Raw genomic sequence first — 19,990 nt, forward strand, 5'->3', positions numbered from 1 at the left:
TTTATTTACGTCTGATTCTATTCGTTTTTCACCAGTTCATATGCAAATTCAGAATAATATGGTTGTGGATGCTTAGGGTTGGATATGCAATGTTCAAAAAACTATGGACTTTTCAGAGTTCAAACAATAAGCCTATTGAATAAAGCTTTGTACATTGTAATTGTATAACCGCAATGCAAAACAATGCCGCAGCAGCATGCATGACTTGTAATGGGAGAATATCTCAAAGAGAACCCGAGATGAGAAGCGAAAGATGTTTACCCATGTCAACAGAACAGAGAAATATATCACATTTGCTTTGATTCTGCAATGAGGACCTTGATACTGCAACTTGGCAGAAGGAAACTCATTTTCAGCAGACTGGAAGGAGGGAATTTTCCCCACCTAATCCCCAAATATTTATTATTCCCTGTTATTTGTAGATCGGTAAAACAAATCCCAATTAACTGGGTCTCAATATCCAGGCTCCATGTCAACAATTTGTGGAAATTGTGCAATGGGGTAAATACTTGTTATTGGCTCTTTATCTGTGGCTTAACAATGCCAAATTAAAAACCTCTACGGGATCGGTGTCCCTCCACTGGGACAGTTGAGCTAACGTGCACTAATGTGTTTACATGACATTGTAAGTAATATGAAAAAATTCCTAGGACATAGACATTTCTTATACTGTATGTGCAGAAAGCTTAAATTATTGTTAATCTAACTGCACTGTCCAATTTACAGTAGCTATTATAGTGAAACAATACCATGCTATTGTTTGTGGAGAGTCCACAAACAACAACAACTTTTATCACGACAACTGGTTTGATACATTCACCTCTGAAGGTAAATCATGTACTTACATTCAATAATCTTGCTCTGATTTGTCATCCTGAGGGTCTCAGAGATAAACTGTAGCATAGTTTTGTTTGATAAAATCTATTTTTATATTCAAATGTAGGAACAGTTTTCTACAGTTTGAATCCCTGCTGTGTCTGGCTCCACACCCACCCCAAAGAAAAAGCTATATCTCAGACTGGCCAATAAAAAGAAAAGATTAAGATGGCCAAAAGAACAGACACTGGACAGAGATATGGCTTTTTCTTCGTAACTCTGCCTAGAAAGCCAGCATCCCGGATTTGCATCTTCACTGTTGACGTTGAGACTGGTGTTTTGCAGGTACTATTTAATGAAGATGCCAGTTGAGGACTTGTGAGGCGTCTGTTTCTCAAACTAGACACTCTAATGTACTTGTCCTCTTGCTCAGTTGTGCACCGGGGCCTCCCACTCTTTATATTCTGGATAGAGGCAGTTTGCGCTGTCCTGTGAATGGAGGTGTACACAGCGTTGTACGAGATCTTCAGTTTCTTGGCAATTTCTCACATGGAATAGCCTTCATTTCTTAGAACAAGAATAGACTGAGGAGTTTCAGAAGAAAGGGCTTTGTTTCTGGCCATTTTGAGCCTGTAATCGAACCCACAAATGCTGATGCTCCAGATACTCAACTAGTCTAAAGAAGGCCAGTTTTATTGCTTATTTATTCAGAAAAAGAGTTTTCAGTTGCGCTAACATAATTGCAAAAGGGTTTTCTAATGATCAATTAGCATTTTAAAATGATAAACTTGGATTAGCTAACACAACATGCCATTGGAACACAGGAGTGATGGTTGCTGATAATGGGCCTCTGTACACTTATGCAGATATTCCATAAAAAATCTGCCATTTCCAGCTACAATAGTCATTTACAACATTAACAATGTCTACACTGTATTTGTGATCAATTTGATATTATTTTAATGGACATTTTATTTGATTATTTTTTCAAAAAGAAGGACATTTCTAAGTGACCCCAAACTTTTGAACGGTAGTGTACATATTACCTAAAGTACATTACATTTACATCATTTAGCAGACGCTCTTATCCAGAGCGACTTACAAATTGGAAAGTTCATACATATTCATCCTGGTCCCCCCGTGGGAAATGAACCCACAACCCTGGCGTTGCAAGCGCCATGCTCTACCAACTGAGCCACACGGGACCACGGGACCAAAGTACCTCGACTAACCTGTACTCCCGCACATTGACTTGGTACCGGTACCCCCTGTATATAGCCTCGCTACTGTTATTTTATTGTTGCTCTTATTTTTTACTTTAGTTTATTTAGTAAATATTTTTCTTAACTGCATTGTTGGTTAAGGGCTTGTAAGCATTTCACAGTAAGGTTGTATTCGGCGAATGTGACAAATACAATTTGATATGAACCCTACTGCCTCAGCCAGGGTTGGGAGGGCCAGAAACATGGATCTTACCCTTCACCCCTGACGGAAGAAAACCAACAGTGCACCTCAGCCACGCTCAAGGTCCTAAACGATATCATAAGCGCCATCGATAAAAGACAGTACTGTGCAGCCGTCTTCATCGACCTGGCCAAGGCTTTCGACTCTGTCAATCACCGTATTCTTATCGGCAGACTCAACACCCTTGGTTTCTCTAATGACTGCCTCGCCTGTTTCACTAACTACTTCTCAGATAGAGTTCAGTGTGTCAAATAGGATGGCCTGTTGTCTGGACCTCTGGCAGTCTCTATGGGGGTGCCACAGGGTTCAATTCTCAGGCTGACTCTTTTCTCTGTATATATCACTGATGTCGCTCTTGCTGCGTGTGATTCTCTGATCCACCTCTACGCAGACGACACCATTCTGTATACATCTGGCCCTTCTTTGGACACTGTGTTAATAAACCTCCAAACGAGCTTCAACGCCATACAACACTACTTCCGAGGCCTCCAACTGCTCTTAAATGCTAGTAAAACGAAATACATACTCTTCAACCAATCGCTGCCTGCACCCACCTGCCCAACTAGCATCACTACTCTGGACGGTTCTGACTTATGTGAATATGTGGACAGAATATGTGGACAACTACAAATACCTAGGTATCTGGTTAGACTGTAAACTCTCCTTCCAGACTCACATTAAGCATCTCCAATCCAAAGTTACATCTAGAATCGGCTTCCTATTTCACAATAAAGCCTCCTTCACACATGCTGCCAAACTTACCGTCGTAAAACTGACTATCCTACCGATCCTTGACTTCGGCGATGTCATTTACAAATTAGCCTCCAACACTCTACTCAGCAAATTGGATGCAGTCTATCACAGTGCCATCCATTTCATCACCAAAGCCCCATATACTACTAAAGCCAACAGCTCCTTTGGCCGCCTTTCCTTCCAGTTCTCTGCTGCCAATTACTGGAACGAATTGCAAAAATCACTGGTTGGAGTGATGGAGACTTAAAGTTGGAGACTTATATCTCCCTCACTAACTTTAAGCGTCAGCTGTCAGAGCTGTACACAGCCCATCTGTAAATAGTGACGGTGGTGGTGAGGGACTCTTCACTGTTCTAAAGTGGAAGATGGGAGGTGCCCTCCCCTTTAGCTTGTTAAATCCGCCACATTTGATTGGGAATGGAGTAGACCAGGGGAAGGATGCCTTTCCAGCAGATGACCAATGCACTCTCATTCCAGAAGGAGGCAGGAGACAGGGCAGCTTGACATACCCCTCTGTGGGTGTAAATGAAGATGGAGAGCCTGGTTCTAGATAGCTTCAGCCTCCTGTCGGCACTGATGACGCCAGCACACCCTCACTTGAGATGCCAATGTCCAATGCATCTGATGGAATCTAGGCCAATCATTTGATTTCACATTAACTTTAGTCCTCTGAGCAAGTTGACGTTTATTGGGATGAATCTTGTCCTGGAGGCAGAGCTGTGCAATTTCCACTAAATGGGCCAGCTGCAAAGTCAAAATTGGCTCTATATCATCAAAAAATTATGAAAACAAAAATATGCTTTTTGGTCTTTAATTTAAGGTTTTGGATAGGATTAATGTTAGAAGTGTGGTTAAGTTTAAAATCAAATTTTATGACTTTGTGGCTGTGCCAGCTAGTGACTAATATGCCAAGCTGCCTCCAGTACATGAGTCACCCCAATAAATGCCAACCTGTGTCCTCTGATAAAGGACAGAGGGAAGCATGGGCTACAGTGCCTATGTAGGACTGCTGCCATTGACCCAGGTGAGGGGGATAAAGACAAATAGATAAAGATGAAATGTCAAAAAGGCTTGAATACACTTGATTGGTTAGAAAACAAACCCACAATATTTTCATTAAAGGACCAATGCAGCCTTTTTTATTAGATTTTTTATATAAAATCATTTCTGGGTAACAATTAAGTACCTTACAGTGATTTTCTTCAAATAATATGGTCCAAAATAAACAAAAACAGCTTCTTAGCAAAGCATTTTGCTAGGACCGTCTGAGAGTGTTATGAGTGGGGAGGGAAAAACTGGAAACTTGCTGTAATTGGCAGAGAGGTTTGGAACTCTATTATTCCTATGCTTCCTGGCTGATGTTTTGGTCACTTTTGAATGCTGGCGGTGCTTTCACTCTAGTGGTAGCATGAGACGGAGTCTACAACCCACACAAGTGGCTCAGGTAGTGCAGCTCATCCAGGATGGCACATCAATGCGAGCTGTGGCAAGAAGGTTTGCTGTGTCTGTCAGCGTAGTGTCCAGAGCATGGAGGCGCTACCAGGAGACAGGCCAGTACATCAGGAGACGTGGAGGAGGCCGTAGGAGGGCAACAACCCAGCAGCAGGACCGCTACCTCCGCCTTTGAGCAGGAGGAGCACTGCCAGAGCCCTGCAAAATGACCTCCAGCAGGCCACAAATGTGCATGTGTCTGCTCAAACGGTCAGAAACAGACTCCATGAGGGTGGTATGAGGGCCCGACGTCCACAGGTGGGGGTTGTGCTTACAGCCCACCCCGTGCAGAGAACACCAAGATTGGCAAATTCGCCACTGGCGCCCTGTGCTCTTCACAGATGAAAGCAGGTTCACACTGAGCACGTGACAGACGTGACAGAGTCTGGAGACGCCGTGGAGAACGTTCTGCTGCCTGCAACATCCTCCAGCATGACCGGTTTGGTGGTGGGTCAGTCATGGTGTGGGGTGGCATTTCTTTGGGGGGCCGCACAGCCCTCCATGTGCTTGCCAGAGGTAGCCTGACTGCCATTAGGTACCGAGATGAGATCCTCAGACCCCTTGTGAGACCATATGCTGGTGCGGTTGGCCCTGGGTTCCTCCTAATGCAAGACAATGCTAGACCTCATGTGGCTGGAGTGTGTCAGCAGTTCCTGCAAGAGGAAGGCATTGATGCTATGGACTGGCCCGCCCGTTCCCCAGACCTGAATCCAATTGAGCACATCTGGGACATCATGTCTCGCTCCATCCACCAACGCCACGTTGCACCACAGACTGTCCAGGAGTTGGCGGATGCTTTAGTCCAGGTCTGGGAGGAGATGCCTCAGGAGACCATCCGCCACCTCATCAGGCGCATGCCCAGGCGTTGTAGGGAGGTCATACAGGCACGTGGAGGCCACACACACTACTGAGCCTCATTTTGACTTGTTTTACGGACATTACATCAGTTGGATCAGCCTGTAGTGTGGTTTTCCACTTTAATTTTGAATGTGACTCCAAATCCAGACCTCCATGGGTTGATAATTTTGATTTCCATTGATAATTTTTGTGTGATTTTGTTGTCAGCACATTCAACTATGTAAAGAAAAAAGTATTTAATAAGAATATTTCATTCATTCAGATCTAGGATGTGTTATTTTAGTGTTCCCTTTATTTTTTTGAGCAGTGTATATAATAAACACAGAATAAATTCATGGAAATGTACAAATATTTACTTCTAATGTTTTTGTCATTTTCTGTCCACACATTTGCTTTGGAGAACACCCCTCTGTTCTCTCTATGTGAGTCAATGTAAAAATATAACAAAATGAAGTGATTTGCTAAAAGTATTTTGCTGTTATGCTCGTGGCCCTATTGCAAGATGTCCCTCGCACTCAAGCCTCAGTCACCCAAGATGTCCCTCGCACTCAAGTACAGTCACCCATGCCAAATGACCTAGTTTACCCCCAGGGTTGACGACACACTGACACAGTGCTGATGAATGATTCCTTTAAAGTCAGACAATCAGCAAATCTGTAGCGGGAAAGTACAACAAATGGATTTTCAGCGAAGGGGGCTCCTCCGTATTTCACTTGGGAAATGTTCCTAGTGGGACATGGGACCAGGAATTACATATTTTACTCACTTTCAGACTAGTAGCATCTCAGCTAGAAAATTTGGTTGCTTGGAAGTTGTCGGAAGGTATGTTTTTGGTTTGCCATTGGTTCTGGGAATGAAGCCATACGTTTTCTAACCAGTTAAACAACATTTGTTTTAAATGTTCTGAGAACATTTTGCCTGTTCTAGGAATGTTTATTTTTAGGTTATAGAGAGTTTCTGAGAACATTTTACTCTGGTTCCTTGAAAGTTTTGCTGGGAGATTTTACTAACACTCTTTTTTATTTATTTAACCAGGCAAGTCAGTTAAGAACAAATTCTTATTTACAATGACGGCCTAGGAACAGTGGGTTAACTGCCTTGTTCAGGGGCAGAACGACAGATTTTTACATTGTCAGCTCGGGGATTCAATCTAGCAACCTTTCGGTTACTGGCCCAACGCTCTAACCACTAGGCTACCTGCCACTCTGAAAACGCTCTGAGGATTTTGAATAACTTCCTTAATTAACTTTCACTGAATGTTTCAATAAGACGTCATAACACTGCTAGAGTAGTTTATTTGGGGTTAACTTAAAAAAAAACTCAAAGCACAGATAGTCCTATCTGAATGAATGAATTTCCATAGGCATTAATTCTTTTTTTTATTGTGACACGGCATCAATGAGATTCAAAACAATAATCTTATGTTCTTTATCCATGGAATTAGTCCACTGCCCTACAAAGGTGGCGCTAGCATGCAATGTTTTTTTGATGATAACAAAGCTGTTAATTTTAGTAATTTCAAAGGAAACAAGCACTCATTAAGATCAGGTGTGGCCAATTAGTGGGTGTGGCAAACACACCTGAACACATTTAACAAGATAGAGGATAGAGTTTTGTTGATGCTGAGAATGGAATGTATATGTTTTAAATAACACTTTTAAAACATCCTCTGAATGTTAAAGTGTTGTGGTTTGTATAGGAAATGTTCTTAACATTCTGAAGTCTTACAGTATTATCTGAATATTAAAGTTTTCTTGTCATTTTTATGGCAAGTTTTCTTAATGTTCTCGGGAACAATTTGAGAACATGACTTTAAATAGAACCACAAGGAAACCTTTAGGAAACATTATGCTGAAGTACTAAAATTCCCGTAGACGAACGTTGCTAAAGTTCTTAAATAGAACCATGAAGAAACTGATGTACTGAAATAACCACAGAACATTGTTTCTTAACATTCTCTGAACAATTTGAGAACATTCCCAAAATTGAAATTAAATGTAATCATGTTTGAAGTTTTAGGAAACATTCTGTTTAAAGTAATGAAACTGAAGTTGAAAGAAAGGAACACATATTTAGGTGAGGTGCTGGCTAGCGGAGTAGAACACTTGAAAAACTAAAGGAGAGGACAACACGCTCTCACCAAGCTCTATGGTTATTCTGCATATAATCTTTCCACAACTTTCTGGGAATGATGCAGGATAGTTGCTTTGGAACATTCTCAGCACATTTAAGAAACATTACTTTAAAAAGATCAAGAGAGCCGCACACTGTGGAAATTGTGGAAAGATTGTATACAGAATAACCATAGAGCTTGGTGAGAGCATGTTGTCCTAAGAAACATATGGTTCTCAGAATGTTATGTGCTAGCTGGGATTATGACTGGAGCATTTAGTTGAGATTGGAGGGCTTTTCCTAAATTAAAACAGAGTCGGGATTGCAATTGGATGTTAAAACAGCCAACAGTAGTATTCTCTAAACCGTTGAAATGTAGACTTCTGGGTAATAATGGAGAGTGGGAGTCTGTGTTTGTCTAAGTGAAGGAGAAGAAGAAGGGGAAGGAAGGAAGTGGGGAAAGGAGGAGGAGAAGAGATCATCAAGAGCGTTTCAAACATGTAGTGACTTGTCTGATGAGTGCTCCCCAGAGACGCATGTGGAGACATGCAGAGGGGGCAGATACTAATCATTGAAGACCACGACATTAGCCACCGTATTGATCCGCCTGGTTGATCCATGCAACGTAGCTGTGTCCTGTGGCTTTTCTGACCTATAATGAACTACTGTTCTGTATCTTCACAGGAGCAAGTACAGTTTGCTTTCGTTCCGATGGTGAAGCTCAATCATGTCATGTAGTAAAAAAAAAAAAAGGAATATACTGTAATTCCACGAACCTTCTGCTTTTCCCTCAGTACTATAAATATGTTAAATTAGATGAGTAATTGCATTTAAAAATTTCAGAATGTTGAATGATGAAAAACAACCGGTTAGCCATACTCCAGCTAAAACAAGCCTGTCTGTCATCTCGATGGAGTGTATGTGTCACTGTCGGTTTCCTTTCTTTTCGCTAATGACTCCCCTCCATCTCCTTTGTTGAATGCTTTCCCCATCTGTTCCTATACGCAGGCTTCTTCCTTCCTGTGTTTCCGAGGCCCAGAACACCACAGTTCCTAATTTAACGCTCTGGTGCACTTTTGTGAGACAAGGCTCCTTTTGTGTCTTACGACGGCTCCAAAATAAGACCACCAGCAGCAGCACAGCTCAGGAATAAGGAGGCGGCTCTCCTTTCAGAACGGAGCTCCCCTGTGTGTCTGAGTGAATGGCAGCTCCTACAGCTGTGCTTTTGTTTCCCATTAATGTTGCAATTAGGCACAAAGTGCTCACTCGCTCCCTCCCCTCCACTCTCCTCTCCAACCGACTGAGGAGAACAGGAGTTCTTGCCTCCCGTAGGAGGCGGCGCGCCTGTGTCTCCGAAGCTTTTGTAGTCCAATGGGTCCAAAGTGGAAAGTCTTGTTTTCCAACAGTCAAAGCAGAATCATCGGTTGTTTTGTGCTGTTGGTTCCCTAGTCAGACTAAAATGTATTTTGGAGAAATTCTAGTCGCAGTTCCTATGAATAAACTCAGACATGCAGTATCTCCCGCTGAGAGGACATGGACTAAACATTCTTTCAGCCTCTGTTATCCACTGGCTGAGTAAACTAACAGTGCTTTGGAACCTGAGTTGTTAGTACTCTCGAGGAGACTTGGCCTATCCACAGTGGGACCTTGGGAAGATTTCATAAGAACACAGACTTAGTCCTTGGTTGCACAAGCAGAGTGAAAGATAAGAGTGAAATGTGATTTGTGGATTCAGTCGCCAAAACGGGTTGAGAACCACTGAACAAACCGATGCAGCCAGTAGTAGCAAGTAGTGCCTCTCACTGAAGTGGGCATCAGGAATCTTAAAATGATCTGTAGTAAAAACATCCACATCTGCTCCACTAAACTTTGGCCATCTACAAAGTGATCTTGGATAAATTATGTATTTTTGCTTCTCACTTTCTTCATTTGGTGGCAGCGGTGGGATCCAGGCCTGCAGGGAGAGCTTGTGCTCATGATCTAGTTGTCTAATTGGATGAATAACCAAGTGAAGTAATATCCTGAGCTTACCTGTGCTGGACTTGATGGTTTCTTGGCCCACTGTTTGGCCAAGCAGGTCGTACTGGTTCAAACGGGAGCTCTCTCCTTCCACCACCACAGAGTCGGCAGCCTTACTGGTCCAGACATAAGTCACCTCTGACATTGTATAGGCATCTAAGATCACAAAGGGAGTGAGGTTAACACCATCAGTGTGGTATGTGAAAAATGGGCATATGAAAATAGGGCAGTGATTCATTCTCTCTTGGGCAGTGATTCATTTTCTCTTGGGCAGTGATTCATTCTCTCTTGGGCAGTGATTCATTCTCTCTTGGGCAGTGATTCATTCTCTCTTGGGCAGTGATTCATTCTCTCTTGGGCAGTGATTCATTCTAATTTCTGATGATTCAAGAGAATAGTGTCTAATGTCATGTAACTGTTTAAGGGTTGTATAATTTCCCCCCCAAAAAATCAACTCCATGACTATGTTGCCCATTGTAAGCTAGATCATTACATTTTGTTAGGCAAATGAAAGAAAATGACTACTGCCTTGAGAAATCAACACCGTATAAATTATATAAGATCCATATCACACCATATTAGTATATATATATATATATATAACAAAGCCATCACATCTTCGTACCATGGGTGTTTTATACAGAGAGACATATCTTCCAAACCATGGGGGTTTTATGCAGAGAGACAAATATGAAGAGGCTAAGACATTTCAAAGAGTAAACATTGACACAGTGAGTCATCAACACCATTAGAGAATGATTTTCTCCCGCTGCCTGTCTTGCTGCGCCATGAAAACACTTAACATACAGTATTAACTCCTCCAAACATTTAAAGTAAGGCTTGTATCATTAATTGGCATTGGCAATGGTTGAGTTTCTTTTAATAGGCTGAAGGTTTTATAGCCAGGGGAAGGCTTGCAGTGTACTTCACAACATGCAATGACATACTGACTCAGGTAGCGTTTTATTTGATTTTAGGGGATGAAGCATTAGTTTGTTTTGTTTATCATCTGAACAATAATGCATCATGCAACTGAACGAACATATCCACATTGTGTATGACAATAATATTTTCAGATTCCACTTTTTCTATTAGCATAACTTCTAGAGCTCCTTCAAGAACGTCTTTATAATTGGGTTTTGTGGTATGGAGCAATATATAAGTGCCAACAGAAATTGAATCAAAATATCTTGTTGTCCCACAATGTGCCACTCTAACTAACATCCATGGGTAGTAGCAGCCTAAGGAGAGGAGAGCGCTGCATCGACACTAGGATGAAAACAGAGAGCTCAACTCAGCAGCCAAACCCATCAACACTACCTTTTTATCTTTTTCCCAGAAGCTCAGAGCTGGCAGATCACATTGGGGCCATTTCTCTCGACCAAAACCTTTCTAAATATGTGCTGCTGCTGACAGCGTGTGTTTCAAGTGAAAAGTGTGTGTGTGTGTGTGTGTGGGGGGGGGGGGGGGGGGGTTAATTCTACACCCTTAGTGGTTATGGAATGGTTATTGCTGTAACTGGCAGAGTTGACATTTAAAGCTCAGTGTTTGTAGCAGCAGAAACAGAGTCTATTCTTATCCTGTGTCTTGTTAAGTCTTGTATCCCCTGTTTGGTTTGTTTAGTTATGGTGTGGGACTCGAGAGTGGGACTATGCGGGTTTAGACTCAGAATCATAAAACACGGGACGAGATGTTAAAACTGTCCATTGTGCCAATAGATGGTATGCACTCACATGAGATTTGCCGTGATGTTGACAGAGTGGCATGGGAGGTTTATTTCTTAGACTGGGTTAAGATGTCAATTTTGGGACACATCCTCAGTAGTGTGCCTTCGAATCAGTGGGTGTTTCGGCCTTTAATCACTAAACACCTTCATCAAAGGTGGCCAGCTAAAGGGTGATCAAGCCTTAGCTTGTGTCCCATGACCAATTAAGATTTCCCACGGGACTATGCAAGGCAGGGGCGTCCTCTTCCCTGAGCCAGCCCTACAGCTGACCGCATACCTCATATGCCCTCCTCAAGTTGGAGGGATCTGAATTGGGTTCTCAGGTGGGGGTGGGGGGTCATGAAGTTATAGCCCAGCAAGGGTCCTTCTGTTTGATCCAGATCCACTGGCTGCCTCTTTCAGCTGCTTGAGACACTGTTCTGACGGTCTGCCGCAGAGCCTGTCCATGGATTCCAAGTTCTTTCAGCAACCTGATGGTGGAAGAAGCCACGAATCCTCTGCATCCCACTTCAACTGGCCAGACTTTATCATTCCAGCCACGCTGAGTTGCGTCTGCTGCCAACTCTGTGTAACGCAGTTTCTTATGCTCGTAGGCCTCTTCAACAGTTTTCCCACAGGACTGTGAGCTCTATGATGTACACAGCCTTTCGTGAAGGGGACCAGAGTACCATGTCTGGCCTAAGGTTGGTAGAAGCAATCTCAGGTGGAAAAATTAGTTGCTGGCCAATATCGACAAGCATCTTCCAGTCCCCGGCCATGGCTAGGTGTCCAGTTTCTGGCTTCGTAGGAGGATGCTCGGGCCTTTTCTGTCCCTCCCGGATGAATGTTGTTGTTTTGACGGGATTGCTTGTTTTTGGAGGTAATGAATTGGTTGCACTCCTCTTGGTCTCAAGTGCTGCAGCCAGGCTCTTGAGGACCCGATTGTGCCTCCAGGTGTAGCGGCCTTGTGAGAGGCTGGTCTTGTAACCTGTCATTATATGCCTGAGAGTCGCTGGAGCTGGGCAAAGGGGGCAGGTCGGGTCCTCGCCATACCATTGATGGAAGTTTTTTGGTGATGGAAGCACATCATAAACAGCTCTTATGATGAAGCTGATGTTGCTTGCCTCCATTTGCCAAAGCTCACTCCAGTTGATCTTTCTCCTCTCCAGGCCTTCCTTCCTCAAATCAAATGAAGCAAGAAGATCAAATTCTGCCTCTTGGAAAAGACAATGTGACAGTGTTGTTGACATGGAGCAGAGCAAGGAGCCGCGCTGAACGACACTGAACACAAAGGTCACAGTGGTGATTCATTCAAAACTGGTGGCCCCCCAACTAAACCAATGGGACCTACACACATACGACACATGGCCTATTGTACGACTTAAACTAGACACATTTTGATTCCTGCACGCGTTTCAAATCGCATGTTCTTTTCATGAGAGTAATGCCCTGGCAACCCAGTGACCCCGTGCGTCTATGTATTTGGCATGCATTACTCACAGCTGCCAAACTTCAGGGGACATGAGTGGAAGTCCATGGGGAAGTCCTCCAGATGCATCGGACACTCTGCGTGAACCGTCAACCTAGATACAACACATAAAGCCCAATGCGTCACTGTAGCATCCCAAAACACACATACAGTTGAAGTCGGAAGTTTACATACACCTTATCCAAATATATTTAAACTCAGTTTTTCACAATTCCTGACATTTAATCCAAGTAAAAATTCCCTGTCTTAGGTCAGAGGATTGCCACTTAATTTTAAGAATGTAAAATGTCAGAATAATAGTAGAGAGAATTATTTATTTCAGCTTTTATTTCTTTCATCACATTCCCAGTGGGTCAGAAGTTTACACACACTCAATTAGTATTTGGTAGCATTGCCTTTAAATTGTTTAACGTGGGTCAAGCGTTTCAGGTAGTCTTCCACAAGCTTCCCACAATAAATTGGGTGAATTTTGACCCATTCCTCCTGGCAGAACTGGTGTAACTGAGTCAGGTTTGTAGGCCTCCTTGCTCACACACCCTTTTCCAATTCTGACCACAAATTTTCTATAGGATTCAGGTCAGGGCTTTGTAATGGCCAGTCCAATACCTTGACTTTGTTGTCCTTAAGCCATTTTGCCACAACTTTGGAAGTATGCTTGGGGTCATTGTCCATTTGGAAGACCCATTTGCGACCAAGCTTTAACTTCCTGACTGTTGTCTTGAGATGTTGCTTCAATATATCCACATCATTTTCCTGCCTCATGATGCCATCTATTTTGTGAAGTGTACCAGTCCCTCCTGCAGAAAAGCACCCCCACAACATGATGCTGCCACCCCCGTGCTTCACGGTTGGGATGGTGTTCTTTTCAGCTTGCAAGCCTCCCTCTTTTTCCTCCAAACATAACGATGGCCAAACAGTTATATTTTTGTTTCATCAGACCAGAGGACATTTCTCCAAAAAGTACGATCTTTGTCCCCATGTGCAGTTGCAAACAGACTTTTTTATGGTGGTTTTGGAGCAGTGGCTTCTTCCTTGCTGAGCGGCATTTCAGGTTATGTCAATATAGGACTTGTTTTACTGTGGATATAGATACTTGTGTACCTGTTTCCTCCAGCATCTTCACAAGGTCCTTTGCTGTTGTTCTGGGATTGATTTGCACTTTTCACACCAAAGTACGTTCATCTCTAGGAGACAGAACGCGTCTCCATCCTGAGCGGTATGACGGCTGCGTGGTCCCATGGTGTTTATACTTGTGTACTATTGTTTGTACAGATCAACGGGGGTCTGAGGTCTTGGCTGATTTCTTTTGATTTTCCCATGATGTCAAGCTAAGTTTGAAGATAGGCCTTGAAATACATCCACAGGTACACCTCTAAATTATGTCAATTAGCCTATCAGAAGCTTCTAAAGCCATGACATAATTTTCTGTAATTTTCCAAGCTGTTTAAAGGCACAGTCAACTTAGTCTATGTAAACTTCTGACCCACTGGAATTGTGATACAGTGAATTATAAGTGAAATAATCTAATAAACCAATTGTTGGAAAAATGACTTGTGTCATGCACAAAGTAGATGTCCTAACCGACTTGCCAAAACTATAGTTTGTTAACAAGGAATTTGAGTAGTGGTTGAAAAACAAGTTTTAATGACTCCAACCTAAGTGTATGTAAACTTCCGACTTCAACTGTATATGTTTAGTGTGTTTGGTAGTGTTAGAATGAACAAGCAATGCATTTGTACCAAACAAACATGAGTGCCTCTTTCAACCTAAATGTAACTAAGGTTAAATCAATAATTAAGCAGGACCAGGGTTGATGGAAAGTAAAGGGATAAAAATGCTTATAGGGCACACACTGAGCATCCCCAGATTATAGTGGGCAATTTCTGAAATATATTGCACTATGTGAAGATGCTCCGTGTCTATTTCCATTCCTGCCAAATGTATTATTATGTTTACCTTTATTTAAGTGATTAAATTCAAATGGCCTCTGATTGGGCAATATTTTTCTTCGGTATTCTGAAAGCACTTGCTTGTCAAAATAATGGCCCTTTTGGCACCGAGTGAGTAAATTCTTGCAATAAAGCCACTAGCGCAGATTCAACCCTCTCTCAGCCTCATCACAAAATGTGTACCTATAGATGAGATATAAAACTGCACATTTTTCTCCCTGCACCATGGCAATATGTGTAGAATTTCAGGAAATTAGCTTTAAAACAGCAACATTTTCTCTCAGCCTCATGGCAAAATGTGTAATGTGGGGCGGCAGGTAGCCTAGTGGTTAGAGCATTGGAGTAGTAAACGAAAGGCTGCAAGATCAAATCCCTGAGCTGACAAGATAAAAATCTGTCGTTCTGCCCCTGAACAAGGCAGTTAACCCACTAGGCCGTCATTGGAAATAAGAATTTGTTCTTAACTGACTTGCCTAGTTAAATAAAAGGTAAAAAAAAAAATCAATTAGCTATAAAACTGAGATGTAATGAGATGTGTTTGGGTTGAGGTGACATTGGGGAGACTGGTATTCCTGTATTTTCCTGTTCCACATTAATTGTAAGGCCCTGAGATAGACTAGCATCCTGTCCAGGGGGTATACTTGAACATCAAGCTGCCTCACGCTACAGAAACAGGAGATGGGCTCCTATGAGCCGTTCCGACTCCCACAAGACAAGGCTTTTACTTGAAAGAACACAAGCTAAACCTGCTACGTTAATAACATTTCATTAAACTGTATTTTCCCTGGCAACCCAGTGACCCCGTGTATTTGCCTCATGGTGTAAAGCAGGGTGCCATCGTCTTGAATCCTCAGTAGTTTATTGGGCATGGTCATGTTGTGAGCCACTGACTTCTTCCCGTTGTGGAAGAACGTGTCTGGCGTCCATATTTTACTGGCCATCAAGTTGTTCAGCCGCAGTATGTTCATGGGCCCGTCAAATTTTAACCTCTCATCTTTCCAGCTTTGCCGGAAGAACACGTCTATTGTGTATTCCTGTGGGAAGAAATAACATTGTGGCTACAAATCAACAATGTCACAAATGAATATCACAGGTACAGACAATGCCACCATAAATTAATCTCCACATAAACATAGCAAACGTAATATTTCTGCACTGTGAATATGGAATACCTGCTCCTTAATTTTTAAATAAAGTAGCATTTCTAATGACACCGTACTATCTCTACTATATTAAAAATTCTATGAAGCAGATAAACAACAAACACAAGCAGCGCCTAGCGAGAGGCTTTGAAGATATCCTGTGGTAAACCAAGGTGGATGGCACCCTCTCTCTCCCTTCCACTCCAGGCTGTGCATCCCATATAACATCCATTACTGACTCACTGCGCCTCCTCCATGCACTTGGGCCTGCCATTTATCCACACTGGATGTTTTTTTTTCTGGTGATTTATTTCAGAGTGGAGCAGCCTCTACAAGGTGAGGTCCCTGGTCTTAGTGTACTGTCTACCTACCACGCCTCTCCGACCCCACTGACCATGTTTACATGTGCACATCGTTCCAGATAGTAGCTCATATCCCGCTTAAGGTCTTATCTGGGATAAGCTGTTTACATGCACCTTTGATATCCCACTCATGAGTATCCCTGTATCCATGAATAAACAGAATATTCCTCATTTAAGTGTATGGGTTAAATTGAACAGTAATATGGACACCTGCTGTAGGCCTATAATCTCTCACATGTAGCGTAATATAATATTAACTCCTGCAGAATTATGCATTTCTTGCAGTGAAATTATACAACAAATGTTAATTTTGTCTCGAAAACATTATTTCTTTCTTTCAGCATCTCTTTAGAAAATGTGAATGTTTGTGTAATGTGTTATGACACTGTTATGCAAAAAGGCAGTTTTTCAACCACATAAAATATGCACCCAAGATGACTTGAAGTCTTTTCAGAAATGTGTTTCATCGTTTTTTCAGCTTTTCATTTCCTTAAAACTGATGACATTTTGGACATTTTGCACAGGACCAATCTTTCCACTGTTGCGTTTTCCCTCACGGCCCCTAAACAAAACAGACAACTTTACCAGTGTTACCTAGATTACTAATGCATTCAGTCTATTAGTCTTCTGGGGCAACAAGTTATGACAGAAGAGAAGCTGCATGTATCAAACTATAGTTGACAAACAAATGTCAACCAAATGTCCGAAATTGTAAGCAGAAACTTGTCTAAATTAGGGGTGAAAGTTGCCAGTAGTAAATAATAGTATGAGAATTATAGTAGGCTAAATTATTGTGGTGGATCGAACTGCGCAGGTAGCCTACTTTTTGAAGTGATTCATTTGATAATCAAATGAAAACATCATCACATAACACCCATGAAATGCAAAACAGCCTGTTCAGACTGCAACAGTAAACAGGATAAGATGTTTACATGCCACACTATCCTGTCTTAGATCATCATATCCCATGAATCTAATCCGTCCTTCTCCAAATCATGCCTTCAAAAGGATACCGGGCTTGTTAAAGGCTCCAGGGCAAACGGTATTAGAAGAGGTATGCGTTTTGGTGTTCAAAATCATATGAGCTGGAATAAAATACAGTATAGGCCTTAGGTGTGAGGTCCAGCATATTACATCTTATAATACCATATGGGCAATGCAAACAGTCAATTCATCATTCTAACTTTAGCCACTAGCAATTTGATGGCAACAACAGATAATGTATTATGCGCTTTATATATTTTATATGCAGCTCGTGTTGTCCACTGGACAATCTTTGGGAATTCCCTACTATGTTGAGTTATCGTTCATATATCCCAGCTACCAACAACCATGCACAAATCCTTATTGTATAAATGCAAAGCACAAATTTTAATAAATAAGAATACAGTTAGTCTCCCTAGGATTTTAAGTCATGGTTTTGCATCAAGATCATCGTACACATCTTACAATAATGCTCCTTGCCATGATATGGGACACTCACCTAGTGAATACTTAATAGTTTTCCGTAATGTATATTTTGCTATTCCATTAATGAGCTTTTGAATTCTGCATTGCATTTCAAACATCATAAATGTTTAATCATTAGCAGCGGAACCATAATGTTCCTTTACAGAATGGCTTGTGCTGAATATTGTCGTTTTAAAGGGTGTGTGTTTTTTCAAAAACAAGCCCGAGATAAATGAAGTAGTGAGTTGAATAAAGAGTAGATTTTCAATAATTCATAAGACAAAACTGTCGAAGGAAGAGGGAGAGTCCAATCAAAAACACATATTTTGACCAATTGGTAAAATAATATGTTACTTGTGTAGATACTCATCTAAGAAAACCAATGGTCCAAACCCCATGTCTATATCATAATATGTTTAAAAGTTATGGGAGCTTTAGGGTGGCCAGATTTAGGGTGACTAAATCAATGGAGGCCAGAGAGAAAAAGTGGTAAAAACTCAGGAAAATTGCATCGCTGAATTAAGGCTACCTGACAGGCTCACTTTCCCATTAAATTTGTAATCTTTCCTCTGAAATCCACAGGACATAAAACAATATAGAGGTAAGATGGATATCGATTTTGATACATGACATTTTTGTATATGCTTTTCATATGAACTTGAAATTCCTGTTATTTTTTCAAAGATTTCTCACAAAAACAAGCATCTCTCTGCCTTTACCAAGTTTTTTTATTTTCAAAGCCTTTTACATTTAAATAATTGTGTGTCATGCAAATGTTGCTTTAAGCAATCCGCAGAAACAACTTTGAAGATGACAACCACAAAATATTAAATCCTCAAAAGTTGTTACGGGAAACCTGCCAACTCAACAGAGCTCAGTGCTTATTATCGGGTGTAATAGGTTACAAAATCCGACTTTCTAGATGTAATGTTAATGACATGTTAGAGAAAGACCCAACTGAACGATTCAGAGCATGAATAATCATATTTGTCTTGGTAAAATGTATTTTATAACACAAGGAAGTGAAATTTCATCCCCAAAGTGTATTTTCACCCTAAAATGTGTCAATGTGTTTGTCATGAGGGAACAAAAATGCATGGGGATGAGCTCCAGGAAAGAAACATTTACGGACAATTCTGCCCTTGAAAAGAAACTAAGAAAACATTAAAAGAAGGGAATGATAGGAGAATCTGAGATATATATATATGTTGCTGTACCAAACGGAGGCCGGACAGTGAAATAGCAGTCAGGATGAAAAAGAGTAGAACATGTTAGCTAAGGTAGAGACACAATGGGAATATAGACCAAATCTTAAGGAGTCAGGGTTACTGGGGCTTTGATGCTTCACTAGAGCCAAGCTAAGCTGCTTGGAACGAACACAAACACCGGTCCCATTCATTTGGCACCAAACTGAAGAAAACAGACCGAAACAGGAATGGGCAAACGGAACATGTTTAATAAGAAACGCTCCTTTTTATTTTCAGTTGCAAAACGTTTTGATATGGTGTGCCCTAATGAATACGACCAAGACTAAGTGGTCCAAATAAGTGACAAAAAGGAAAATGGTGCCAAGGTTTTGCAATGAAGCAGTAAACAAAACACCTGGAATGACAAAATCATGATTTGTTTATTCTGTGTTGTTGTGTAGTATTTAAACTAAGGGCTCAGTTCCACCAAAGTTCTGTGTAGTACCATATTATCCTGTTGTAAGAATGGTTTAGGCTATTTACTCCCCGTTTTGATTGTAAAACAGTACAGAAACTAATCACAAGAACCAATTTGGTCCTTTACCCTCCTATCTTGTTTATCACAATTGAGTTTTCATGGTTATCAGTTGCAGAGACTTCTGAATAGTGGTACAATGATTCAGATAAAACTAATTTCCCCTACATACAGATACGCTATTTTAAATTGAAAAGTTTCTCATAGCAGGAAAATAATCCGGCAGCAACAGGAAATGTAAATTATTATGTGGATTATAAATTAATGGACATTTTTGTTAAGTGGAAATTACAAACTTTAGAATCCTTTTTAAATCTTGAACACATTACAAGTTTACTTTCTATGATGAATGTGTAACCAGGTCAGCCCAACACAGCTCAGTTTGGGAACAAGGTACTAAGATTAGAATGTGGTCTCACCATGTCTGTATCTGAAACTGGGCCAAAGCTGGTGACGTAGACATTGGTATTCACCTCTGTTATACGATCTGAAAAACATAACAAAGATAATTAATATAGAACAAACAAAGGCTGATCATGAGACCATTTCTTCCTGGCTGAACATGAATAAACCTGGAAAAAAGACTATTATTACAGATCTAAGAAGGACTGTAGCTCATCTTTTGAGGGGTATTTCCCTGCCTTGCAATAAAATATCAC

At 41.3% G+C, this 19,990-nt stretch overlaps 1 protein-coding gene across 1 annotated transcript in view; it reads right to left on the reverse strand.

Moving 5' to 3' along the window:
• The window catches only part of LOC120046966 (gamma-aminobutyric acid receptor subunit alpha-2-like), a 52,010-nt gene that overhangs the window by 20,199 nt on the left and 11,821 nt on the right, over nucleotides 1–19,990 (reverse strand). Inside the window, exons 3-6 of the mRNA XM_038992518.1 lie at nucleotides 19,751–19,818; nucleotides 15,470–15,690; nucleotides 12,719–12,801; nucleotides 9,526–9,669 (exon numbers count right to left, since the gene is read on the reverse strand). Of these exons, the coding sequence (XP_038848446.1) occupies nucleotides 9,526–9,669; nucleotides 12,719–12,801; nucleotides 15,470–15,690; nucleotides 19,751–19,818 (516 nt within the window). The remainder of the gene's footprint in view (nucleotides 1–9,525; nucleotides 9,670–12,718; nucleotides 12,802–15,469; nucleotides 15,691–19,750; nucleotides 19,819–19,990) is intronic.

This window comes from Salvelinus namaycush, chromosome 5 (genome assembly GCF_016432855.1).
Source record: "Salvelinus namaycush isolate Seneca chromosome 5, SaNama_1.0, whole genome shotgun sequence".
Classification (NCBI taxonomy): domain Eukaryota; kingdom Metazoa; phylum Chordata; class Actinopteri; order Salmoniformes; family Salmonidae; genus Salvelinus; species Salvelinus namaycush.